Genomic DNA, 27848 nt, shown 5'->3' with positions numbered 1-27848 from the left:
CATGGTTTGAAAAACTGACAGTGGAAAGAGAACCCACGCTGAACGTCTTTCAGTACATGTGTTTCTGTCGGTGTTATATACACTTCTAAACTCGGAACTCGTACAATAATCTATAAGCACCTATTGAACTCGCAAAAGAAACATACTCACAAAAAAAATACTGAAAGCAACAAATTACTATTTTTTTCTTACCTGAGTCACCAAAGGAATTAATGTTTGTTCGATTGACTTTGTCTTTATTTCCATACTACGTAAATCTTGTTTCTTCGATGCTGCCATTTTCGTAAGCGGCAGTTAAACACGAAGAGCATGCGCTGAACCTGTTTATAATACCATATCCCCCCCTCAGAAAACTCCCCTAATTAAATTGTATTACGTCATTATTTATTTCAAATATAGAAATAAATTATTTTATTTTAAGCAAACATATAGATAACCACGGACAAAACTAACCTTGTATCTAAGTATTTTCATTTTTAATACAGAAAATAAATTGTGTTACGAACTTTTCCAAATGATTTCCGGTCGATGAGTCTACCATGATGATTGCTTTGCGCTTGTGACTCGTGGGTGGTGGGTGGTACTGCTATAGTGGCGGTGAGGTCCTTGTAAGCCAATTGTATAAAAGGTTGAGTAAACTTTACATGTATTTACCTGTATCAAATCAGTACAGCTGCAAAATATGAGCATTGTTAAGGCTGCAAATGTTATTCAAAATTACTGATTTCTGTTGAGCTCTTAACGTTTCAATCTCTGTTGCAGACGGAAGGATTTAGCCCAGGCCAGCCTGAACTGACGTACACACTGTCTATGTGTGTTGTAAAGTTTTTGTTGGCAATGGAATGGCGTCTCCTAAACCGGGGAAAAAGCATGTGAAGAGACATTGTCGTCGTCATCATCATCATCATCATGCTTCATTTCTCGAATCTTCACAGGTTAGGAATTATATTTGATCTCCACTAATCTTGGGTCAGAAAATATCGTTAACAGCCATGGTATTGGTAGTTTGGTACACAAGTGTTGGAAGAATGCATTCTAATTTCAGTTTTTTTTTTTCATAACTTATAAGTAGTAAAGTAATGTAGTTTGAACACTATATTTATCTTTAAATAGCTGTTCATTCATAAATATAAGTTGTAACGTATTTGTGTCAAAATTGAAATATATATTGCTAGTCGTTCCAGTAATAGTATACGTAATAACGGTAATTACCAGTTCCTGAAGTTAAACCTAAATCTGTGTAAACAGATAGTAAGATTGTTTTGTTAGTAGTTTTACGTATCTAATGTAGACCTACTTTGAAATTTGGATAAATCGTCTAACTGTAAAGTAATGTTATATGTATGGTGTTTTTAATGGCCATTTACATATATTGATAGAGAATTTGAAGAGTATTTAGCATTTATACTGCTAATTTATTCTTCTAAATTATTCGCTAGACAATCTGTTTAAATAATTAAAATCTATATGAAGTCCTTATTACAAGTGATAAATCAAATTATAACTGAAGCTTTATATTAAGTGGGAAAAAAATTGTTATCCATAAATAATAATTTTGTTAGTAAGAGAGAAATTCTCATTATGATTGTAAATTAAGTATTTCTTTTTTAATATTTTTGTTAGTAAAATAGAACTGTATCATTTTTGTTCATAAATCTTTTGTTTCTTTGTTTTGTAACTGTATGGTTCAGATTGGTTTTATAGTAGAGCTCTGGATTTTTGACCTAGTTAGCGAGATTTGAATCCTTGCAATCCTACAAAGTACTTCCTGGGCCCAACATGGCCAGGTGGTTAAAGCATTCGACTCGTAATCTGAGAATCTCAGATTCAAATCCCTGTCACACTAAACCTGCTTGCTCTTTCAGATGTGGGGACATTATAATGTTATGGTTAATCCTACTATTTGTTGGTAAAAGAGTAGCCCAAGAGTTGGCAGTGGGTGGTGATGACTAGTTGCCTTCCCTCTACTCTTACAATGCTAAATTAGGGACACCTAGTGTAGATAGCCCTTGTTGTAGCATTGCACCAAATTCATAAACAAATAATTATTTCCTACACTATAAGCTGTGGGTATGTTATAAGAGCAACAGTTTTTCCCTTAATGTGGGTATTAAGGTTCTGCTGGCTGACCTCCTTCCCTTTGGTCAGTAGTTTAAAACTAAAGATGACATCAGATAGCATTAGTATAAATACAAAATATAAAAGTTTTTATAAAAGTACTGTAAAATATATAATTTGTAAACTAAGATGTAAAAGAGTGCATGTTGGTGAGAAGTTCTAAAACTAAAAGTAGATATTGCAGTTGATCTAGATAATAAATAGGTATAATAACTTGGCTAATATTAGTACTATTTTTGGTTTTTGCTTTCTAAGATAAAATCTATAAATGTAAGAGCATATTGTTTTGGGAAAATTGAACACAGTATTAAGAATGTTAAGGAAACGATTAATCCGTGATGACAAGAAAACCCACTTGTAGAGTAAAATATATATGTAAAAACAGCTGGTATGGGTAGAGAAAGCTCTATGTAGAGGAGCGAACAATGTTCCAACCTTCTTCAGCCATTGTCAGGTTCACAAAGAAAGAATGTTCAGCTATTGGTCAGTTACCTCTTTCTTTCTTTGTGAAGCTGATGATGACTGAAGAAGGTCGAGACATTGTTTGCTCCTCTACATAGAGCTTTCTTTACCCATACCAGCCATTTTTACATATATAGGGAAACTATTGTTTTGGTAGTTATAACAATTTTAAGAACATAGCCAGTCACAGAATTAAGCTAAGTGACAGAAAAGCATTCAGCCCATTAAAGTTATGTTTTACAAAGGATGAAGAATAGAAATCCGTAACAATTGATCATTTTAGCTGTATTTGTTTACCTGGACTTGATTATGTGAATACAGCTGTAAGAAACAACAAAAAATATAGAATATTGTCAAAACATGTATGTTTTATCCAGTGAATACACTTTGCCACCAAATTGTTTGTTAACATACTGTAGACAATCTGATGCTATATATATATACATAAAACCAATATTAATACACTTGAAAATTGAGAAAATGTAATTTGTTTGGCAGTTCTTGGAAAGATAAATATTTTTAAAAATGAATTAAACTGGGTCCATTGGGAGATAATTCATATCTTCAAATTACATCTCAAAGTAGCTGGTATGGGTATTAAAATTTTTATTAAGATAAAGAACATTGTTTCAAACTTCTTAGCTCATCTTCAGGTTAACAGACACTTTTTTGTTAACACTCTTTGTTAACCTAAAGATGACCTAAGAAGCTTGAAGTGTTGTTCTCTACTTTATTTTAATAAGAGTTTTAATACCCATATCAGCCGTCTTGAGATACATTTTTACTTCAAGTGGGTTTCTCATTATCACTGAAGATCTTTAATTCTGTGTTGTTTTTTTTATGGGTATTTCTGCATTTTTTACAACTACATATAAGGGATGCAATTTTTCATATCCTAAGATAACCTTTCATTGATCATGAATTTATATAACTTCTGTCCAGAGGATAGATACTCCAACTAGTTATTTATATTTCTTTCTTTTTCATTACCCTGGTCCTGTGTCTGTTTTTTTCACACGCATATCTCAAAAAATGATAGACTGATGGACATGAAAATTTTACATGAGATGGGGAGTCAGTATGAGACAATCCTTTTCAAATAAAGCCCAGATCCAAATCCTGATGCTGCAGCATTTTTTATAATGGCGAGATAAGACATTTTTTGCAGCTTGGGGTTAATAACTCTGTAAAGTGTGACCAGATTTGTAGTAAATTTCATGGACACATTAAGGTTAAGACTCATCATCATACTAGAAAAAAGTTATCTGGATGATTGATCATTTTGGATCTGAAAAGGATTTTCTAAGATTTTGAAGATGAAATTTTATGTTACCCAGTATAAATGCATACAGTCTCTCGAACAAGCTGTGGGACAAAGATACATAATCAATCTGGTTGCTCTTGTTGACTCTTGTGGTTTAACATGTCTTGTTGTTGTGACATGATTGTACTGATAATTTTGTCTTTAGGTTATGCCTAACAGCGAACTTTGAGATATTTCTTTCTACATTTGGTAATGACTTTAGTATCCTAGCAGTGACGTGCAGTCTCTTTCATTACATTCTTGACTGTTCTTAACACACAAACTTTGTAGTTATTCATGTTTAATGTTTGTATAAAACATTTCAATATTTCCTTTCTGCACCATTAAAATAATTCTAGCTTTTAAAATAGTTTGTGTTTACTGCTCCCCCCCCCCTCTGTTGTTACAAACAATCTTTGTCTGAGTGTTAAGTAATTCTACTGCACGAGACTTTACATAAGTCTTTATGAAGTAAGATATTATAACTAATATGAACTAGCAGATACAAAATTGGTGAAAAAGACTAGTAAACAAGATTATAAACTTCATTCTATTGTCATAAATCAATAAGGAGGAGGTAGAACCTGAATGGAAGATAAATAACTACAGTAGGAATAGAAAATGTTTAAGAGGGGCATAAAAGTCCTTGGTTTTAATTTTTTTTGAAGTACACCACAATGATTACTGTTCTGTTTGTGTGTTTGGACTTCACAGAGCTATAAGACCGGTTTGAAGGTTAGACCTAAAAGCTAGACTTGACATTTAATATATAAATTTTCTTCAAACCTCAGTCGAGTCAATTTGATAAGGCTGTTACTAAATCTACAATAAGAAACCTGTAACTACTGCAACTGACATGGGAGATGAATGTTGCAATAAGACATATCAAGTCCACGATCCATGACAAACTGATGTGATTACAGCCCATTTTATGGACTATTAAAATTAGGAGAAAAAAAAGTTAGTTACTATCTGTTACATTTACATCTATAAACATTTCTCTCAGTTAGTAAAATTCTGTAAGTGTTTACATGTTATATATTTATAATTTTTAATGCTACATGTAGGATTTTATGTTAGAAGTTTGAGTTTTTGAAATCTGAAGTAGCATCAAATATTTAAACACATTTTCTTGTTTCATTTTTGCACCACTTTGCTTGTAGGTTCATGATACTGATTACAGGGTTCATAATAATGTACGAGTTACATAAAATTTAAATGGCCTCACACTTAATTTTACTAATTATGACAGTGGTTTCATATGTCTCTCATACACAAAAGTAGTCGTTTCAACCACTTCCTTTCGTCTCACCTTGACACTAAGCATTGCAATAGGTTAAAATATAAAATGTTACTTCATGTAATATAGCATGCAAATTAAATCTTTGTTCCTTGTGTTGAGCATTTGCTGTGGTTAAGAGGGTCAATGGGCTGTTGAAAGTTGGATTGAAAGTAAATAATAATTATTAATTTTCCATGTAAGGTAACTCTGGTTCTTATTTTTTGCACATGAACTGTGCCAGTTTGCTGTAGAAGACATTTTTTTAAGTTTGTAGTGGTATAATTGTAGGATAGGATTTTTAAATTAGTCCATTTCTGTAAGAGTTTAAATAACTGTCACTCTGTTAATTTCTTTCAGTAATGATATTTCATTTGTAGAAAATATATAATTAAATTAATTCATTAAATACATTTAAATGAAGTTAAATAAGTAAATAAAATCATGAGGAAGGACTGCATTAGAAACATCAAGTCCTAACCTCTGATTAATTATAACCATAATATTTTAAGCCAAAACAAAACATTAAAATTAAATGCACGCACAAACACATGCACATATATTTAAAAGCTACTGAATTTTTTGTTAGTTTGCTCTAACTTGCTTATTTATAAAAGAACTGCTGAACTACTTGTATCTCAAGTATGGCTAGTATGGGTATTAAAACTTTTATCACAATTAAGTAGAGAACAACGTTTCAACTTTCTTAGGTCATCTTCTGGTTAACAAAGAGAGAATTTGCAAGTGACTGTTGTTGGGCAAGAGTGTAAATGGGTATGGGATTGTAGGTGGCGCTTCAGTTAGATGTTATGTTATTAATTAGTATAGGTATAAAGATGTTCCTTTATATTGGTTTAATTTTGGTTTTAGTTGTTCTATAAGTAGGGCATCTTTGATTTTGTGTTTTATATTTTTGTGCTAGTGAGGTTTACATTTTAAGAACTGTTATTTTCTGAAGCTTGTAATGCTAATTTTAATTTATTATGTAGAAATATTTAGAAGGAACAGTTCATCTTTGAACCTGTAAAATGTCTGGACTTGGGTTGACTGTTAGCAGTTGAAGTAAAAAGAAAGCTGAGTTTTTTACTTATAATGCAACAAGTAGGATAAAAGATGGTTTGGACTTGTAGTGGCTGAAGTGGAGAGTGGCTGAGCTTAGATCTAGCTTGGATTGGTTGATGTAAAAGGTGCTGAAATTGGACTTGAATTGTAATGGCTGTTGTGGAAAGTAGCTGTGTTAGTCTCAACTTAGTCACATTTGAACAATAAAGGACCATTTTATCCTTAAGTCTTACCTTTACCTTTCATATATCCCTTCAAAAAATTAAAGATTTAAATCAACCCTTTATTTTTCAGAACATCATTGATTTTTCCCTCTTAAATTCTGGTGAAATGTTGTCCACTACTTCTACTGATGAAACCTCATTCCATGTCAGTCACCCATTTTAAAATAATAAAACTTTAATAATTGCAGCTCACCTCATATTTTCAGAAACTTAAACTTGTGTCTTTTTGTCTTATTACATGCATCTTCAGTTTAGTTCAAAAGTATCGGAGACTTATTGATCATCCCACAAACCTGAATGATCTTGTAAGCTTTAATAAGATCACTCACTTGTATCCTTTTCTTAACCTGTCCTCATATGACAACCAATGCTAACATCAGGGGTTCAATTTCTCTCGGTGGGCAGATAGGCCGATGTGGCTTTGCTATAAGAAAACACACACACACACAGAGATGGCAAACTTTCCAGCTCGGGTATCATCCTGCTACTTCTCCTCTGGTACTTTTTCAACGATTAAGTGTCCTTTGTAAGGTAAAGCATCCAACGCTAAACACAATAACCCAAATACCAGTGACCTATATAATGATATTATAAAATCTGTAGACTTGTATACAGTATCTCTGTATATACAACCACTGTGTACTTTCATTAGCAGCAGCACATTGCTTGGATGACTTAAGAGACTGATCAACTTTAACATCAAGTTATTTATCTCCCTTAACATTCTTAAGATTATTTTCATCAAAATTATACTCGTAATTCAAATAGTTATATCCCACATGCCTTACCTTACATTTATTACAAATAAAAGCCATAAACCCTGAATAATTCAAATCCTCACAGTCAGCAATACCCAAAACTTTAATGTCATTAGTAAATATAAACAGTCTGTTGACCACTCCTTGATTTAAATCGAAAAGAGCAATTGTCTTAACTCTAGGCCCTAAAGTATCTCACTTATGAAATTAATCCAGTTTGGCTGAACTTCATTTATATCAACTCTCTCCTTTTTTCCATCTAGCAGTTTTTTATCCAATAAGCTAACCTATTCTCTAGTCCTACAGAAATAACCTTTTAACAAGCCTTTTATATGGTACCTTGTTATATGCTTTCTGAAAGTCCAGATACATCAAATCCAAACAAGTACCCTCATCTATATAAACAATTACATTCTCAAAGAATTTCAAAAAATTATTAAGGCAACATTTTCTCCCTAATGATATCATGCTGGCTATCTAACAGAATTTAAACTTAATTAAATGACTTTGCAAAGCATCTTTTATTACACTTTCAAAAACGTTTTTTCCACAACTGATATAACGCCAATAGGCCTATATTTACTGGGATGATGTTTATCACTTCCTTGAAAAGAGGAGTAACATTAGGTAACTTCTAATCTTCTGGCCCTGTGCCCACTGTTGAAGGAATTGCAAAAAATGATAGCAAGTGGGTTACACATCCATTCCTTATGTTTTTTTCAAAAGTATTACCATAACAAAAAACTGATGTATTAAGGTTGGGGGTACTATTGTTTGGGGTTCAGAATCTCAAAGGTTAATTGGGATCTATAATCTCAAAAGACAGCTTTATGATATTCAAAGCTACAGGTGTGACTAGGATTTTATTAGGACCCACAACTTTTTAGAGCTGATGTTTAGAAAGATTCATATATAAATAAGAGAAATGAAGCAATCCTAGGTAGAATTATGAATCTAATGTGATTTATTCTTTCAAATATAACATTGTTCTTTGGTTGGGTGACTTCTTTAACATGATCTGATGAAAATAATTTGCAATGCAGTCCAAGCAGTTATAATAGATGAGTTTATTTCTTTCTTAGCATTTCTACAAACTTGAACCTTTCTTTAGCCTAAGTTTACAAATTACTTTCCTTTGGAAATACAATTAATGTAAAGAAAAACAAAAAACGTAAGTGGTACAGTTTCATAACTAATTGAATCAAGTAACTGAATATACTACACAGAACTAAACTAACTTGCACTATACAACTTGATGCTTCACTAGCTAACTGATTCTCATGCTCGTAATCTAATTTCATCTCTTAATACTCCCAGAGTTTACTTGATTTTTATGATGCTAAAGCTTTCTAGGACTATTCCTACAAACTTTCATAATCTTAACATCATGCACCCTGTAACTAACAACTGAAATAAAACAAACCACAACATCAGAAATATAACTATTCTCATGAATAATTCCTATGAAATGTTTAAAGTACAGGGTGGCCTGTAAGTCCCTACCCATCCATATGTTATTATGTTATATTCAATAATACTAATGATGAGTTGAAGGCAGCTGTTACCACAGCATTTGGAACAATAACCTCTGCTATGTTGAGGAAAATGTCTTGCAGAGCATGGCGTCGCATAATATTATGCAGCAAGAATGAGGGACAGCACACAGATACACTGGACACATAAGATATATGGATGGGTAGGGACTTACGGGCCACCCTGTATGTGTAAACACAGTAACATCTCATACTTGTTCTTGTTTACATCAATGATACTGTAATTAGTACAATGATGACATTAAACTTAAACATTTCTAGTGTATTAAGGATGTTAAGATACTCTAGAATAACTTGGATCAGTAGGTAATTTGGACATATCTGGCAAATGACCTTTAATTATAGTAAGTGCTGTGCTAAGTAATGCATTTAGGTTATCATAATTTGGATCACTTGATAACATGACTAAAAAGGATCTTGTCACAGTGTGGATAAGTTACTTATAAGGAGTCAACACAATGCTCTGTTACTAATAGTAAAATCAATAGAATTTTAAAGAGTATTTGTAGACATTGATTACAAATTAAAAGAGTTAATTATTTTTATTCAAACTAGATAGGTCTCATCTGGAACACTATGTACAGTTTGGTCCTCATATAAAATATGTTATTAAATTACTGGAAGGAGTTTAATGGAGGATGATCCAGGGATGAGATGGTTATCTTACATACCTAGGTTAAGATACCTTATTTTCTCTTGAGAAGCAATGGAAAAGGCATTATCTCATTAATGTTTCTCTGAGAAATAGGTAGAATAAAAGGCCTCTTGTGTTTTTATGTTGTATTCCAAAGACAATAGGATGAGTTACAGATTTGTAAAGCCCAGGCTAAGATTCAGTTAAGATACTTTTTAGCAGGGTGATTGATTTATAGACTGTCTACAGTATTGAAGGCTGATGCTTTACAAATGTAAGATGGGAAATCAGTTACTGCAAAATAAAGACTAAGTATTAATTTCTTCTCAAAGATATACAAAAACAACTGAGAAGCACCATTTGGTTCCTTTATTATATATTTTTAACATTAAGTACCAAAAATACTAGCATTAAGCAATTGAAATATAATTTTTATACGGTAAAAGTGTACATAAATACATAATAATGCAGGAAGTGCACATAATTGCACTTCAAAGGGCTGATTTGCCCCAATATTCGTTGTTACACCCAGTTCCAACAACTAAATAAAGAAAACAATTCTTTTCAGTTCTTAGCGTTCTGCAAAACACCGAAAAAGTGAAAGAAGACATTTAATTATAATTACGTAATTGACCACAAATTACAGACTTGCTTGTTTACATGTTCACTATGAAAAGAATTCATATATTACATCGTATTGACTAATTGTTTTTCCCAGTTAGGGCATTCGTTGATAGTTCTAGGGTTAGACTTCATCAAACAGGTTTAAAAAAACTTGCTTGTGGCAATATTTCCATAGATAAGGCCCGGAAAATCCATTACCACAAGAATTTTAAGTAGCATTTTCCGCATGTATTTATTATACTTACAATTCAAGAAATATTTCAAGTATCTAGCCCTCGAGATTAAAAAACACGTCAGCGAAAGCTTTATTCCTTGTATGTTAATATCTCGGCGATGAATCATACCAGTAGATTATATGAACGAAGCTAAGTTTATTTTCACTCGTATATATATAGAAAATAAATCTTAAAAAAAAAAAATGTATATATAAGTGATAAATTAAAACAATAACATATTTCCAAACAGCTGTAAGACGAAAAACAAACACTTGCAACTGAACCAAGGACCGTCATAAAACATTTATATTGTATTTTTTCCCCATTATCGTAGCGTTCAAATGTCATCAACTTTACGTTCTAAAGGAGTGAGTGCACGGTGGAACTAGAAAACAAGCTAACGTGAAATAAAACACGCGTAAAGGAGTTTCTTGCATTTAAAAACGTTTAAGGAAAAAAATTGCCAAACGGTACCAACAAAGGTAAAGCTCCGACAACTTCGCTAATGTATTATTTCTTATTAAAGTGTGACCCTTTATATGTAATACAAATTTGTTTTTATTTCGTTTTAATACTGAAAAAATGCATGCCTGCATATAGCATGGAGTAGGACCACGTGATATTGTACGTTCTTCACCAAACTTCGTATATATGGGTTAGTTGGTTGCAACAGTATCCTACATGTGCCGAATTTGTTTGTCTTTAGCTTCTACTATAGAACTGACCCGGCATGACCAGGTGGGTTAAGGCGTTCGAGTCGTAATCTGAGGGTCGCGGGTTCGAATCCCGGCCGCACCAAACATGCTCGCCCATTCAACCGTGGGGGCGTTATAAGGTTTCGGTGAATCCCACTATTCGTTGGTAAAAGAGTAGCTCAAGAGTTGGCGGTGGGTGGTGATAACTAGCTGCCTTCCCTCTAGTCTTACACTGCTAAATTAGGGACGACTAGCACAGATAGCCCTCGAGTGGCTTGGTGAGAAATTCAAAACAAACAAACAATACTATAGAACTCCCGACTTCTGCATTTGTTTCAACATTCTTACTTTCCACGAAAAGACAAGCAACTTCGGTTGGTTGGTACAAGAAATTCTTCTGGTGAAAAAATTCTTAAGAGTATTGTAATGACATTAAATACTAGAATACCTCACACAGTACACTACTGTATTGATTGAATCAGCACTGAACAGGGAATAGTTTCAATAAGAAAAATAATACGTGCGTTTCATAAGGAATTTATTCATAGTAGAAATAATTAAGCCTGATTAGTTAGAAAAAAAATAAACAAATAGTTATGAGGTAAAATAAAAACAAAATTAATTGATACATTTTATTTTGAAAAATTAAAATAATAATAATTTTATTTAAGAAAATGAAAACTGGAAACATTTACTGATTTAAAGAAAAATCTGTCTAATCTATGTTGCACCATTTTCTGTTTCTTCGTGGAGTTCTCGGTAACATCGAACGGTATTTTCTAACGCTCGTCTGGCATTAATGCTGCGCTCTACGTCTGGATCACGATTCATAATTAAGTCTGAAGCAGTTTCCACTGGCTTAAACATTTTTTCAAGTTCTTATAAGGGAAATTCTCTTTCCCGCTCTTTACTAGCACCTTCGTTACACACTGGACTTTATACTTCTTCCTCATATGTCCGATCTTGGTATAAATTAAGGAGCGTATCATTGTCGAAAGCTTGAATGTGCGTCAATGCACTCTCGAACATTAGCCACTTCCAAAGACTCGAATCCAAGATTCTGTCCAATTTTGACGACGTCTTCGGAAACATTCCTAATTTTGGACTCAAAGCCGCAGAAATCCCTTGTGCAATGAGGCAAATCGTGCTTCCACACTGCTCTCACGCTACTCTTGTTAACTTCGAGCTACACTTCGTTGATGTTCGCGATAGCATTTCTGATGTTGTAATTTTTCCAGAATTATGTGAAAGATAGTGCAGCTTCTCTAGTTGTAGCCTTTATTGTTTGAAAAAAATAAGCTTTAAACGTCGCAATGACACCTTGATCAATTGGTTGCAGTAGAGATGTTGTATTGGGTGGAAGAAAATGAATTTTAACATTTTCATTAAAGTCAAAATGGCCTGGTGCATTATCTAATAACAACAATGCTTTAAAGTCTAAGTTGTTTTCTTTGCAATAACGTTTAACTGCAGGATAAAAATAACTTTTTGACCAGTCTTCAAACAAAGTGTTCGTGACCCATGCTCTTTTATTTGCATAGCTGCTAAGTGCTCGGGGGGGGGGATCCGTAAGATACACAAGCATGGGTTTTAATTTAAAATCGTCACATGCATTTCCGCCTAACAAAAGTGTCAAACGATCTTTTGACGCCTTGTAACCTGACTGAGTTGGGTTGTTGTTTTTTTCATTTTCTGACAGAAAAGTTCAAGAAGGTATTTTTTTCCAAAATAAACCCGTTTCATCAACATTAAAAATTTGGTTATCTTTGTACCCACCTTTTTCAATAATTACTGTAAATTTATAAGGAAATTTTTCAGCAGCCTCTTTGTCTTTTCTTGAACTTTCGCCTACAATGCAAACATTATGAATCCTTTAGCGTTTTTTTAAAACGAAAGAACCAACCACGACTTGCCGAAAATGTTTCAGTTGTTACCCTTTCTCCATCGATTTCTTCCATTACGTTTTATTTAAGGGAGTTGAAAAGACTCATGGCTTTCGTTTGAATTTCCATTTGATTTAAAGGAATTCGCTTCTGATTGCAATCTTCTATCCATATTGATAGCAGACGTTCCATATTCACCATCAGAGAGCTCCTTTTCTTTACGATTGTTTTCGAGGCAAAATAGTTTGTAGCCATTACATACTTCTGATTCTTTTCTCTTACTATTTTTCTTACAGATGATTCATTTGTCTCGTGCGAGTTTGGAAAACGAAGCGCCCTCTTCATGGCATTTGATGATTTCAAGTTTCTTTTCTAATGTCAGCCATTTACGTTTCTTTGGCTCTGTGTCATCACACTTTCTTTTTACGTTCATAACAAATGGATCTCTGTAAAAAGATCGTAAAAAGGATACATTCATGCTTAAGAAGAAAAAGTTGAACTTAGACTGCCGCTGGAAGAAAGTGATGCTGAGATTTATACTGTACGGTATATAAATGCACATGTGCATTGTATGGGCTTGCAGAAAGATCGAGAATAAGCGAGTGACGCAAATTCGTGGAGATCATTCTAGAAACTCTTAGAAAAATGGCAGCCATAATAAAAAGGACCCAAGGACTTGTACGTATATAAATATAGCCGCATTAAGGTGGATCATTCCATACTTACTGAAGCCGCATTATGCGCAAGGTATTGCTGTACTGTGTGCTTTTGTGCATATTAGTTTTCGAATATTAAATATGGTTTGTTTTGAAGTTCGCGCAAAGCTACATGAGAGGTATCTGCGCTAGTCAGCTCTAGTTTAGCAGTGTTAAGATTAGAGGGAAGGCAGCTAGACATCACCACCCACCGCCAACTCTTGGGCTACTCTTTTACCACCGAATAGTACGAATTACCGTCGCATTACAACGCCTCCACGGCTGAAAGGGTGAGCATGTTTAGTGTGACGGGGATTCGAATCTTCGACCCTCGGATTACGAGTCGAGTGTCTTAACCACCTAGTCATGCCGGGCCCTATTAAGTATGAAAAACGTTAACCATGTACATTGATATAAAAGTTTTCTGTTAGCTAATTATAATCAGTCTTTATTCCTGGTTTTCAAATTGTGGGAGAATGTGTCCCCCCCCCCCCGAGTTTCGTTGCTTATGGCTACTTTTAGTAATCCAAAGTCTTTATAGTGGTTAGGGCGCTCGACTCTCAATCTGTGGATCGTGGGTTCGAATGCCCATCACACCAAACATGCTCGATTTTTCAGCGATAGGGGTGTTATAATGGAACGGTTATCCCAACTATTTGTTTGTATGTGGTGTTGACTAGTTGCATTCCCTTCAGACCATAACTGCGAAACTGAGGACAGACGGCCCTCGTGTAGTTTTTTGTTTGTTTTTTTGGAACTGTATCTTTAGTTATAAAGTACTTAAACATATTACTTTACCACAGATAAACGTCTTTACTAATAAGAGAAACAACCAGATACTAGAGTAAAATCATGACTGGATTATACGGCTGGAGTGAGATAATTAATTATTACTGAATGCCAGGTTATATATATTAAGTACTGGTGGTACTTAGCGTTGTAATATATTTTATGGATTAATGAATTAAGAAATACACGCTCTTTCTTAAATTTACTGGTGTTTAAACACTATCGGGTAAAATTTATTTTCTATAAAAGGGAATTTATAGTCAGTATAACGTTTCTTTCTGAAAATATTTATTTCAGCTTGCCAGCTTTGGATGATATTACAGTTTGTGTGTGTGTTTTCCCCTCTTCTAAATGCACATTTGTTTTAGTTTTGAAATAATTTGCACGCAAGCAAATAATAAACAAAGAACTATACCATTTGTGGTTCAAATTTTATCTCGGTACTCAAGTTAAAAATGTGCATTAATTACAGTACCGACTGTGCTTATTGAGTGGAAATATATACAAATAAAACTATATATAAAGCATATAGGTGTCAAGGTTTATTAATTACCAAGAGTGAATTTCGAGTATTTATGTCATCCTGGAAGAAAGAAAGAAATTAATCTGGGGGGGTCTAAGGATTTTGTTTTTGTAAAAATCAAGTTCTATACATCAGTCTTTATTCCTGGTTTTAAAATTATGGAAGATGCCCCCCCCCCTCCAGGTTTTGTTGCCTGTGGTTACTTTTAGTATCCCACACTATTGTTGGTACCAGAGTAGACCAAGAGTTGGCGGTGAGTGATGTTGACTAGTTGCATTCTCTTTGCAAAATTTGGGGCGGACTGAAACCTGGCAGTGGTATTTAACTGCAATAGAAGAAACGGTTCTTGTGGATATTTCACTGGAAGTTAGCTCTGTTACTGCAGGGTTTAACAAAACAAACACAAACAAGTTCATTTTTCGACTCATCTTTTTCAATGTTGCTTTGTTATTCAATACGTTTGGCTCCACTATTGTCTATTTAGTATTGCCCGAAGGTTATTTGGTTATTAGTAGTAGTAACAATAGTTTTTCACGAAAGGAAGTTGAAGAGAAAGAAATTCGAACCGAAAAAAATAAGCTGATGTGACGTTAAACCTACGTACAATAATGTCATAGAAACAGCGTCTATGCTCAGTGTGTAAAGGGTTTAGCAGTGTTCGAATTTTCATTCACATTAGAACGCCGGTAAATAAAAAAAAAAAAATAAAGTGGTTTTCTTCCGAATAACTTTCCTTTGACAACAGGACTAATTGGTATTATAATTAACGTTCAGTCTGAATGAATAAATGAGTATCGAAATTCGTAAAAATCACGGTATCTATGTGAGACTTCGGGGGTATTAAAGATATGTAGAACCACTGCATTGATATTATGTAGAGCAATAGGCAAGCAGTATTTTGGACATATAAACACCTTGATGGTAGATGGTGTGATATGAATATTATATCCGGTTTCATTGCTTAATACGCGGTTTTAGTGATAACGAGTAAATAATAGAGCTTTTGAACTAAAAGTATGTAAAGCAGTTGCTATGGTGTGAACGCTTTTGGCTGGTGGTTATAATAAATTATACTTATCTTATGAAAAGTATGATTGATTAAACTTTTTATATTTGAATTAGCTTTAATATATTCTCAAGATGGCTGGTTACATTTTTACTTCAGGTGGGTTTCTCGTTATTATGAATTAGCTTTAGTTGTGAAAGAAGGCCTAGGTGGGAGCGGCGGATATCAGATACCTAATATATGCTGATGCTCTAAAGTCTAAAGTAATGGATTTCAGTGCGAGAAAACATTTGCAAAATTACTTGTATGAATCGTTTACTGACACAATAGAAGAGTACATGTATCAAATCAATGACATTATTTTTGTAATGAAATATGCAAGAGGAAATTTCTATTATAGCCAAAATATAGGAGTAATATTACGTAATTCACGGAAACGGTATTTCAAGAAGGACAGAATTTGAATGATCGTTTCGGTTACGTCATGTTCATGCGGATCACTGCTAAAGGGGCCTGGCATGGCCAGGTGGTTAAGGCACTCCATTCGTAATCCGAAAGTCGCGGGTTCGAATCCCCGTCACACCAAATATGTTCTCCCTTTCAGCCGTGGGGACGTTATACTATTACGGTGAATCCAACTATTCGTTGATAAAAGAGTAGCCCAAGAGTTGGTGGGCCCGCCATGGCCAAGCGTGTTAAGGCGTGCGACTCGTGATCCGAGGATCGTGGGTTCGAATCCCGGTCGCACCAAACATGCTCGCCCTTTCAGCCGTGGGGGCGTTATAGTGTGACGGTCAATCCCACTATTCGTTGGTAAAAGAGTAGCCCAAGAGTTGGCGGTGGGTGGTGATGACTAGCTGCCGTCCCTCTAGTCTTACACAGCTAAATTAGGGACGGTTAGCACAGATAGCCTTCGAGTAGCTTTGCGCGAAATTCAAAACAAACAAATACTGCCAAAGGATTGAGTACGTTGCAGACAGTGAATACTTTTACAACGAATTTTTAATAGGTGAAATATGGTTCCAACACAGTAACGTACTGAAAATAGGAAAAAAGTTAGTAAATATTAAGTTTATTGGATGTATTTTTGTGCGTAATAATGCGTTTTCGTCACTCGCAGACGAATCATCAAATCTATGTATATTCTTACTATTACTTCCGAGCGATATTCTAATTGAGCCGACGCTTACATTATATTTTAAAAACATTTAGGCACGACTGAGGCCTAGGTATGTTATGGTAGTTAAGGTAACAGTTCGGCTTAGCTAGTGCGAAGTCTAAAAAAAGTTGATTGCATAGCTTTAAACGCTTTGGTGGTGTCTTATTTTTAAAAGCCTGACATGAAATTTATCGAAACTATGAAATTAATTTTGGAGTGACAGTTTTATACTTACATTGTATCAGCATTTCTTGGCAGGAGCTTACTTATTGTACTAACCCTGACTGAGAACGTTATTCAACTAGATGTATTTATGCAGGGCCCCCGAAAGTGTTTTGTATCAAGTAAATGAAAACAAAACTAACAGTGACAGATATTTTTATTTTTTGCCTTTTGAAGTTCGTATGTAATTTTGTGCCTAATCTCGTGATTCATGACATGCGTTTTACTAACGTTAAGCGTTCTTTATATGAATTAATTTTAGTGTATGCTGACCGACTGAACATTTCTACAGAGTGGTTAAAACAGGTGGCCCCTCCTGGCGGCCTTCAATCCCATTCATAAAGATAACGATGAAAGAAATAAAAAAATATCTAATGGAGAAACTTTTAATAAGTAATAAATGTTGTCATTATTCCTACTCGTGACAGAATAAAAACCTGAATTATAAATTTAATTGTAATGTAAAAGAGAATGAATGTTTTCATTACCACTTTTTATATAAATTTTTGTATCAAGGTTTGCTGAAAATGAAATCTACAAAGACGTATTTTTGTGGAGTATCATTGTGATTAACACACAAATATGACTTAAAAATCAGTATAACTTTACTTCTTGTATAACCATATGTATTTTTTCACTCTGACATGACATGACTTCACTCTGTAGTTTATTATATGTAGTTAGTCACCAGGGGACAGAACTTTTAAAAGTACATCTACTTAGCATTACTATCATCTAACAAATGTACTTTAAGTTACATGTAGTAAATTGTCTCAGACATAAATTGTAAATTTTTAAAATTTTACTTTGCTTTTGTTTGTTTTCTTGAAGTAAGCACAAAGCTACATAATTGGCTATCTGTGCACTGCCCCCCACAGGTATCGAAACCCGGTTTTTAGCAGTGTAAGTCCGCAGACATACCGCTGAGCCACTGGGGGGCATTTTTACTTTGCATTAGAGACATTTTAAATTCTGATGTATGAATATATTATTATGTACTCCCATTTTTTTTCTCTCTAATTACTTCTAAGTAAGTTTGTTAAATACTATTTTATGTATCTAATTTTATAGTTTTCCTTTTAAAATTAATTATAAGAACTAATTCATTTGTACATTTTTATCTAAGCTAATGAATTAATATATAAATTATTGATGGCTGCCATTTTTAGAAATAAAAAATTTGTTTTCATGAAACTGCATTTATTTATATATTTTAATGTAGTTTGGTACTTTCATAAGTTTATCTTTTTTGTATTATGTTAATTAGTATTCTGTTATTCTCAATTAGCATCAAATCTTGGAACGGGTACAAAAGGATAGAGTAATCATCACACAGCCTGAAGAGGACAAAAGAAGACGAACCATTATTGTGGAAAGAAAACAAGGGTCCTTTGGTTTCACACTTCAGGTAATCCTTGTTATCTATGTTTATTGGTGATTGTTTACAATGGTGAAATAATTACTTGGTGAACTGTAACTTGCATCAAGTATTTGATATTATTTTGAATGTAAATTCTTTGCATTAGGAATGAGTTCTCCAACAGTTGTTTCCAGTATCACCAGGATATCCAACTTGTTCACTTTGGTTTAGGTGTTATGTGATGTTAAAACATTATAATTGAAGTTGGTGTAGCCACAATATGTGGCAAAAGTTTAATTTTTATTTTATTTTATATGTATTTATGGTTATATATTTTAAGTTTGAAGGCTTAAGATTCTGTGAATTAATCAGAAATGCTGTAAAAGATGCTGTGAAGAATCGTGACCCCAGTTTATGTTGTAACATCACTTCAAAATTATCCCTTAACATTATCAAAATGAAAATAAAAGGTTGTGTCCACAGTATTGTTATGTTTCTACCCTGAACCACTGTTGTTCCTGATGGTCAGATTGTGGGGAATTGATGCATGATAAGTGAGATAAAGATCTGTTGTAACTGATATTTTTAGTTAATACAAATATTTACCATTTCTACAAGTGGTTATATACATCTTAAAACCAAACAACTTTAAACAAAAAGGATATACTATGATTAGATATATTCTGGTCTAAAAAAACTTGATGAATGATATTAAAATTGATGGAAACAACATTTTTCTTACTTTTTGTTTCTCCATTCAGACTTACGGAATTCATCATAGAAGAGATTCCGAAGTGGAATTAATTACTTATGTAGATTATGTGGAGTATGAAGGGCCTGCTTTTAGGGCAGGAATGAGACCAGGTAAGTTGAAAAAACTGATAATATCACTGAAAATCTAACATTAGAAATATATCCAAAGTAATATGTGTTGTTCATCTTTTTGTTGATTTTGTCTGATAACCAAAGTTCCACTTTCGAAATTTATATCATATACACAAAAATAGCTGTAACTACACACACCAAGTTCAAGTATTCCTCTTTCTTATGTAATGAAGAATTGTCATATTTCTTTGAGCCTGTGTTTAAAGAAAAAATGTATTAATAATTATTATTTGGTGCAACTTAAAAATTCTCTGTTTCATATTCTTTAACTTTCAGTTAGTGAATTTGATATACTGAATTTCCATTGTGATTAAAAATAAATAAATATATAAATAGTTTATTTGATAAATGCTAAGCTTTGAATTAATGTTAGCAATGTTTGTGTGCACACAGGGTATATATTGAGAAAAACAGAATGTTCATTTCTGTAGTTGTTTTCTATTATGCAGACTGATGCTGTATATTGCTTGCTATTTTTTTACTGTCCTCCTTATTTCAGTTTAGTGTCATTTCACTTTAACAGTACATTACTATGGCTTTCAGTGATGACTTAAAAGAATTGGCACTTTTCTAGACTTTCATTTTTCTTGGAAACTTAAAGATGTAGATTTTGATTGTTGTTTGCATGTAGTTTTTTTCTGAATCCATTAATGATAAAGAATTTAAGGTCATTTTTTAAATATTAAAACATTATTTATAATTTTAATTTCAATACAGGAGATGTAATCCTCTCTATTAATGGACATGACATGGAAAAAGTTGACCATAGAACACTTGTCCATTACATCCAGAACTGTGAGAAAACAATGCGCATGGTTGTATTATTTGAAGATTGTGTCCACAAGGTGGAGCTTCACATGAAATACTTCAGATTAAAGGTTAGTAAATTTATACTTCCAGTTAGATTTTAATATAGCAACATACTACATGACTACTTTATGAAGACTCCAACTAATATTAAATTTGACCATCTTTAGCAACAATAACAGTCTAGACTAGATATACCATATAGTCCACAAGATGCTGGAATCTGTATTATTTGATAGCAGCCTAGCATTTGTTAAGAAACATGATCCTGGACTAGACATACCACATACTTAAATGGTCCTTTCAGATAGAAATATACAAAAGTTGCTTATCTGTTTCAGAAAAGACAGATATATAACTAATCACATTCAAAATAGGAATTTCATGCTGATGTTTTAATCATATAAATTTTTCATACAAATTATTCCTACGCATCCTATTGAGATATTTCAAACCACTGATATAATTAGTGGGTGTTTATGAGGGTTGTTCGAAGTGAAATAACACTTCCTTTGTCTGTTTATTTGTAGCAAGTTCTGCAAGAAAAAATTTGCGAACTGGAACAACTTTATGATAAGGAACATCAGCTTGTGCAGAGTAAGTAAATTTTTCTTTTTATCCCTGGAATAACCGTTGAAACCCCATCACTTTTTAAACACATTTGTCTAAACTATTTATCCACGTGATTACTTGTGGGTTAATAAAAATGTTGCAGTTAAGTCTACTAATTACTGCTTGGATCTACTTAGTATTTTGTTATACAAGAAATGAGTAATTTTTACCCACTTCCTGTGTCAGTTCTCTACATTGAGTATTGTAATGGGCAAAAACATCAAATAACACAATATGATGTAATATGGAGTGGTAGTAAGTTGCATAGCATAGCATAAAAATAAGCTGGTGATTTCAGGGTTAAGATTAACTTGGTTTATCCAAAGTTGTATTTGGTATTATGTTTTAAAATATAGCCACGTCAGTAGGAAAGATTGCATAATTGGCAGCATTTATTTGGAAATCGGCTAAACTGACATTGACTACTGGACATTTACAGTTTTCTAAAACATGAAATCAGAAAAAATAACAAGTACTCTACAGATAATTTTAGTAAATATTGTTTGTTTAAATTATAGCACTTTATACAGATGGTCAATGGATCTGTTGAACAAATGTATTTTACATCATGTATGTGCAATCTGAAACGTGTTCACATGTGTACACGGGCTTTCATTTTTATTTTATGTGTACGTTGTTTTATGTGCTATATTTATCTATGACAACTGTGTGTCACCTAATGATTTATTATTTTTGTTAACAAACAAAAAGATTATTTACATTTAGCATGGGCAGCACGTGGAGCTAAGATCCCACCAAGTCCACTGCTTCCACCACAGGTGCGTCAAATGATACCACCCAGTCCGTGTAGCCTCCGCAGCCAGAATAGTTCTACAATCTCGGTGTGTACTACCGAGAGTGACTGTAGTAGTTACATCAGTTCCTTGGACATTTCTTGGGATAGCCCAAACGTAATGGCCTCTTCATTCTTCTCAGAGCCAAACTACAACCAAGATCCCCAGACTTCCTCTCTAGTCAGTAGCACTCAGTTTGCAACATTACCTAAAGCTGCAACAGGTGTAAAGTCTACTAACTATCCAAGCATGCCTGCTACTGCTTTGACCACTCCTCAAGGATCTTGGGAATGTTTAGAGTCACAGATAAGCACAGGACTGTCAGAAAGCACAGATTTGTCAGGTTCCTCTAGTCCTAATTCTCCATTTGAAGTGACTTCTTCATTTGTGGAACACCAAGAGCAAAAAAAGAACATCACTCCTAATCCAGGTACCTCCGATGATAAAGGTACAAATTCAGGACAAGAACATTATATGGATGAAGTGACAAGGTTATGAATTTGATCTGTGCAAAAAAGTTTTGAGTCTATTCTTATTTCTGTGCCATGTAGCATACATAGGATTGATTATCAAAACTGAAACTTTTCTATAAATATTTTTAGCTGTAGCTCGTTTCAAATGAGTCAGTGAAACAATATTTAAGGAAAGTAAACAAGTTTAATATATTTAGTTGTAATGGTACATTATGCATAATTTTATGTGTCTGTGATGAACTAAAACTTATTTAATAGATGTTTAGTACTTAAAACTTGGTTGCTCAACTTTTTCAGATTTATTTTTGATCAGGATTTATACCTCGTTGTTTTAATAGTAAAGTTTGTTTTTATTATTGTATTGTTATTAAACATCAAGGAGTTACAGTGGTGAACACTTAATCAGCACTCAGATATGTGATCCAGTGTAGTTTTCAAATCTCTTTCTTAGCAACTCAAGCTGTAATTTATGTATACAGCTTTGGTCCATTTGAGTCAAGTATTACTAATTACATTAACTTAGAAAAAAAAACAAAAACATTTTGTGCGTACCTGTTGAGCTTGGTTTTATGGTTCAAAATGATGCTGTGTAAGTTTGTTTCAGTTTCTAATTTTTTAAAACTGACCTTTGGATTACTTGCATCAACTTGTTGAAAGTTTGTTTATTTTGGTGGTTTTCTGGTATTTGATAGGAGTTTGTTTTTTGTTGTTTTTTTCTCTTTATTGATTCTGAAAACTAAAAGAGTTGTCCTTGACAAAAGGAATTTGAATTATTTAATATGTCTAAATTATATACACTAGTCTCTAAAAGTATTGTTTTGAGGTTTTTGATGTATTTTCATCTCAATGTTAATTGATTTATATTGTAACATTGATGGCTATACCTTCCAGGACTTACTGGATTAATTGTTTGTGAGCAATGGATGGTGTGAATCAATATTTCATCTGTTTTATAGAGATGAATATTGGAACTCCATGTTTAAAACTCATTCACAAACACCATAGAAGGTGCTGTGTAAAAAGACAGTTCTGTTCAATAAGGTTAAATGAACAATATTTACTGATATGTTACATGAATGGTGAATTTCAACTTCTTGATTACTTTGATCTTCTTTCAGCAAGTCTTAACCAATCAACCATTTTAAAAAAAGTGTTTTCTGTCTTTTCACTGAGTATGTCCTTTAAGCACTAAAAATTGTTTATTTTTTTATAAATAAAGTTCATGTGGCAAAGGAAGACCTGTCATATTTAATCTTATTCAGGTTTTTAAGAAGTTTTTATTTACCTTAGAGTTATTTACTAAATCCAGTGATTTTTGTAAAGGTGCTTTGTAATCAAATACATTTTGAATTTTCTAAGATAACTAAGGTTACTTTGTTTTTGGTTCTTTAGACATTCCTAAGTTGTTTTGTTTCTTGTAAATACAAGTTAATTAAGCCTATTTAAATATATATATATATATACACATATATACACCATGGTACAGAATGGAACTGCTGAAACTGCAATGTGAGACTAAAAAATATAAGTATACAAATATAGATGTATTTTTTGTGCATATGCAGAATGATTTGTCTCATTGCATCACACGTCTGGATAATTGGAACCAACTTGAAGACGTTTCAATGTTTTATAAGATAGAATCGGTTATAATTTTTATTGCAGCTTAATTTTCATAAGCAGCAATTTTTTGACACATTTATGTAATAAATGTGTATTTAAGTGTGGCATGCACAAACTACTAAAAGATTTAACACGGATGGGTAAACAGTATTAACTTTTGAGCTGAAGAATTGAGTTTTATTGGATACCTAGTGAATGATGACTGATTTTGTTAGCTATTGTTATCCAGAATGTGTCACCCTCTGGTGTGTTATCATAGAAAGATATAACATTTTCCCCAGTGACTTTTGTATTAGGATGATACATGTATAATAAAATACAGTACCTAATGAGAAAATTCAGTGATTTGTAATTTCAGTTTTGTTTGTTATTATACATGTGTTTTCAGCCACCAATGTGAACAAATTTAGTATAAAAGATCATGCTATCCAAGATTGTGATATAATAATGTATTTACTAGCTTTAAACATCCTATCAAAATGAAGGGATAGTAGAAGTTTACCTATCAAACGGGCACTGTTAAACTGTGGATAAAGGCTTTAACTGAATAAAACTAGTTTACAAATAAATCAATTTATTGTTGAAAATCTGATTTTTTGTGTTTTCATTATGGCTTAGGTTCTCTACTTGCCTTTGACACGTTACTGTATCTTTCTCATTTAAATTTTGAAGATCAGAGTGTTAATACCTTTCTTACAAGAGTAAGAAGAAATATGTTTGGTTAAAGAAAACTGTTTTGAGAAGCTGTGACACTGATATGATTAATAACCTATTGGTATTTCTCAGAAGGTATGTAAAATTGGTCCAATAAAATAGCAACATATTTGGTTTATGAAGCTATGTACATACTTTTAAAGGAACATTTGGAAGTTCTTGTTTAATGTTTCAACATGTTATATCTTCCTATTTGTAAACTTGAAATAAAGCAAAAAACATTTCCACTACAGGTTGAAAAAAAGTTTCAGTTTGCACATAATGTAAAAAGTACTTAATAATAAGTATTGTACTCATGAACAAGGATGGAAAACAAGTTGTAACTGTACAAAAACAACTGACTGATGGAAAACAAGTTGTAACTGTACAAAAACAACTGACTGATGGAAAACAAGTTGTAACTGTACAAAAACAACTGACTGATGGAAAACAAGTTGTAACTGTACAAAAACAACTGACTGATGGAAAACAAGTTGTAACTGTACAAAAACAACTGACTGATGGAAAACACTGTACAAGTTGTAACTGTACAAAAACAACTGACTGAATTATTTAGTTATTTACAGACAGAAAAGTTTTGGTGAAACTTATAAATATAACTCTAAAATGTGTGAAATATTTAGTTTTTTAAATTTCATGAATATTTTGAAAATGGTCTGAAAGTTTATGTTGGTCATCACTTTTAAATAATTATTTTTATGTGGTATTCCAGAATTAAAGTTGCTATATAATTATATATTTCTGTGTGTTGTGTATAAGATCATAAAATATGAATATATTATTTTTATTATATTTAATTGTGGCATACCATTGAATTCCAGTTTGTATACATGAATCATCTACTATCTTGATTTTTAATTTTTTTTTTTCTTGGAAGAATACTTGATTCATTGAAGGTTGGTGGTTTGATTATAATGTTTTTAATTTCCCATAGATCTGACATGGTATTATTTCTTAGTTTCAAGATGTACTGTAATTATAAACTTTGTCTTTTGTGATAAAGTACTGTTTTTAAAAGACTTAACTAGCTATGTGGGGTGTGAAATAACAATACACAAGAGTTTAATTTATAATCATTGCTTCAACACTTTTCACAAATGTAATACCAGTGTGTATCAACAATCCTTACACAGCAGTTGTGACATGATTTAAATAATTAAAAAGTGCTAAGTATCTTAAATAACTGCATAGCATTTGTGACACAATTTAACTAATTAAGATGGACAAGATATCCTAAATCATTGCACAGCAATACTTAGGTGGCAATAAGTATCTTAAATAACTGCACAGCATTTGTGACACAATTTAACTAATTACGTCACACTAACTATCCTAAATGTTTAAGATTCCCCTGAAAATTGCCATTTATTAACCAGTAAGATAATTTTTATAGCTACATGTTTAGCTTTGTTTTCATTACAGTTTTAACCAAATAAACTATGCTTGAATTAATGCTTTAAAAATGCTTATTTTGAAATATCTGTGCTTCACTGAGTTGAATTTTAAGGGATCTTTTCAAAGAAGCAGTTATCTTATAGCAGCATATCAGAAAAAGATTTATTTTCATCTTAACTATCTCAGAAATTTAACCACACAATGCAGTTGTCAAGAAAATTATGTGGTATCTCATAAAAGCCTTTTTTACAGAATACATAAAAAAAAACTACCATCAGGTTGAAACTACTTAAAGATGTTAAAATATTTGTTTTATGCCAATTTTCCTCATTTCTTTCAATCAGATATAAATGATGCAATAAATTATCTTATTAGTATTACTTTGAAGGGTTGAAATGGTGGTTAAAGCTAGGCTCTTAATATTTCAAGATGTGAAAACTCAGAACAGGAACTTAATTTTACTACTTAAAGCTTTAGAAGAACAAAGTTTCAAGTTAGTGTAGCTTTGGTATAAACAACTGGTGCATCACTGCTGTTTGTGAAGAACAGTACATATTTATTATAAAAGAGACTAATAGTAAAGGGCTAAAAGTCCAAGGTAATTGGGTGAATAAATAATATACATACTCAAACAATGAATGTTTTTAGATTGCTTCTTAATCGTGAACTGCAACCGTAATACATGTCTGGATTAACTACTGGTATCTTGTATCATTGCAAAGACTAGGAACATACTTGAAATGTCTTGTATCTCACAAAGGAGAGTAATGCTAGGGGAGGTGACAGGCATGTTCAAATACGTTACTTTCAACTTAGTAAAGCAAGGAAAATGACAGACATGTTTGAATACATTATCTTGTAATGCTTTGGATTTGACAGGTGTGTTTAAATACATTATTTTCTACCATGTAATGCTAGGAGTAATGACAAGCATGTTCAAATACATTACATTATACTTTAAAATGCCAAGAAGATTACAGGCATGTTCAAATACATTATTTTCTACATTGTGAAGTGAGGGGAATGACATGCACATTCAAATATGATATCTTCTATTTTACAATGCTAGGGGGGGGGGACAACAAGTATTTGAGAAGAATGTTACATGTATTTACAACATCATGCCAAACATGATATTGTTTCAGATATTTACATTATTAGGCATTTGAATAAACTGTATAGGTGAAACCATGACAAGAAAGATTCTTAGATAATGTTTCTTGGCAGCCAAATAACAGGTAGAACTTATATGATAAATTCTTTGCTTGAGAACATTTACCTAATGATTTGAGCAACTGTGATAACTATGTGACAAAATATTAACTACTTAAGCTAGTAACCACCATTAACTCTGAAGGTTAAAGAAATGAAATAGAGTATTTCTATGAAACAACTATAATGCTTTTAGTTAATTACACAATCGTGTCACTAGACAATGAACTAAACTAATCAATATAATCTTGTTATTTTACATTTTCTACAGATAAGCCTTTCAACAAATTCTAATAGTTGTTCTTTACAGATGTGTATAATATAAACGTATTAAACTACTATTAGGCTGTGTTAACCTTGGTCTTAAGTTGTTAGGACTTCAACTGTTCTTGTATATTGCACTTATTAATATTTGAGCCTTGAAACCAAATGTTTCTTTTACTAATTGGACATAACTGTACAGCATATTAATATTTATAGTTGATATTATAACAGTTACGGTTAATGTGTAATTTCATATAGTATTAGTTTTCTCAATGTAATAATTGTTAAATGTACTAATTGCCTCTCTATAAGGAATGATCCAGTGTTTAATATGTACTTTTCGTGGAAGGATGAGTGAAAGAATTAATGGCATGTTTTGATAATGTAAATGATATTAAATGTTTGAACTCCATTTTTGCTAGTCAAATCTTTTAAAATATTTTGTTATAAGCAGTGTTCATCATACCTGTACTTTACTGAATGAAAATAAAGAAGTTCACACACA

At 32.6% G+C, this 27848-nt stretch overlaps 2 protein-coding genes across 7 annotated transcripts in view; one reads left to right on the top strand and one right to left on the bottom strand.

The window, feature by feature from the left end:
* LOC143240993 (alpha-catulin-like) overlaps nucleotides 1-347 on the bottom strand; it is a 133449-nt gene extending 133102 nt beyond the window's left edge. The window contains exon 1 of one of the 2 annotated variants that reach the window (XM_076484380.1): nucleotides 193-347. In XM_076484380.1, coding sequence (XP_076340495.1) covers nucleotides 193-279 — 87 coding nt within the window. In that variant the 5' untranslated portion in view covers nucleotides 280-347. The remainder of the gene's footprint in view (nucleotides 1-192) is intronic. The other variant, XM_076484382.1, reaches the window with a different exon arrangement.
* On the top strand, nucleotides 340-27848 carry LOC143240995 (uncharacterized). Of its 5 annotated transcripts, none has more exons than XM_076484386.1 (7): nucleotides 340-597; nucleotides 763-935; nucleotides 18493-18612; nucleotides 19326-19428; nucleotides 20167-20327; nucleotides 20787-20853; nucleotides 21580-27848. In XM_076484386.1, the coding sequence occupies exons 2-7, from the start codon at nucleotides 843-845 to the stop codon at nucleotides 22158-22160; spliced, it is 1125 nt and encodes a 374-aa protein (XP_076340501.1). In that variant the 5' UTR covers nucleotides 340-597; nucleotides 763-842; the 3' UTR covers nucleotides 22161-27848. The 5 variants fall into 5 exon arrangements, with proteins under 5 accessions (XP_076340501.1, XP_076340502.1, XP_076340503.1 ...); XM_076484387.1 differs by having other exon boundaries at nucleotides 340-608; XM_076484388.1 differs by having other exon boundaries at nucleotides 340-628; nucleotides 21595-27848.

The sequence above is a fragment of the Tachypleus tridentatus genome, chromosome 13 (assembly GCF_004210375.1).
Source record: "Tachypleus tridentatus isolate NWPU-2018 chromosome 13, ASM421037v1, whole genome shotgun sequence".
In the NCBI taxonomy this organism is placed as follows: Eukaryota; Metazoa; Arthropoda; class Merostomata; order Xiphosura; family Limulidae; genus Tachypleus; species Tachypleus tridentatus.
Note: the sequence above shows the minus strand (reverse complement) of the source record. Positions and strands in the feature narration are given on the sequence as shown.

Coding starts and splice junctions, on each gene's coding strand:
- LOC143240995 (XM_076484386.1), top strand. CDS start 843: ATGGCGTCTCCTAAACCGGGGAAAAAGCATGTGAAGAGACATTGTCGT. Junction 19,429..20,166: donor TAGGGCAGGAATGAGACCAG/GTAAGTTGAAAA, acceptor ATTTCAATACAG/GAGATGTAATCCTCTCTATT. Junction 20,328..20,786: donor TGAAATACTTCAGATTAAAG/GTTAGTAAATTT, acceptor GTTTATTTGTAG/CAAGTTCTGCAAGAAAAAAT.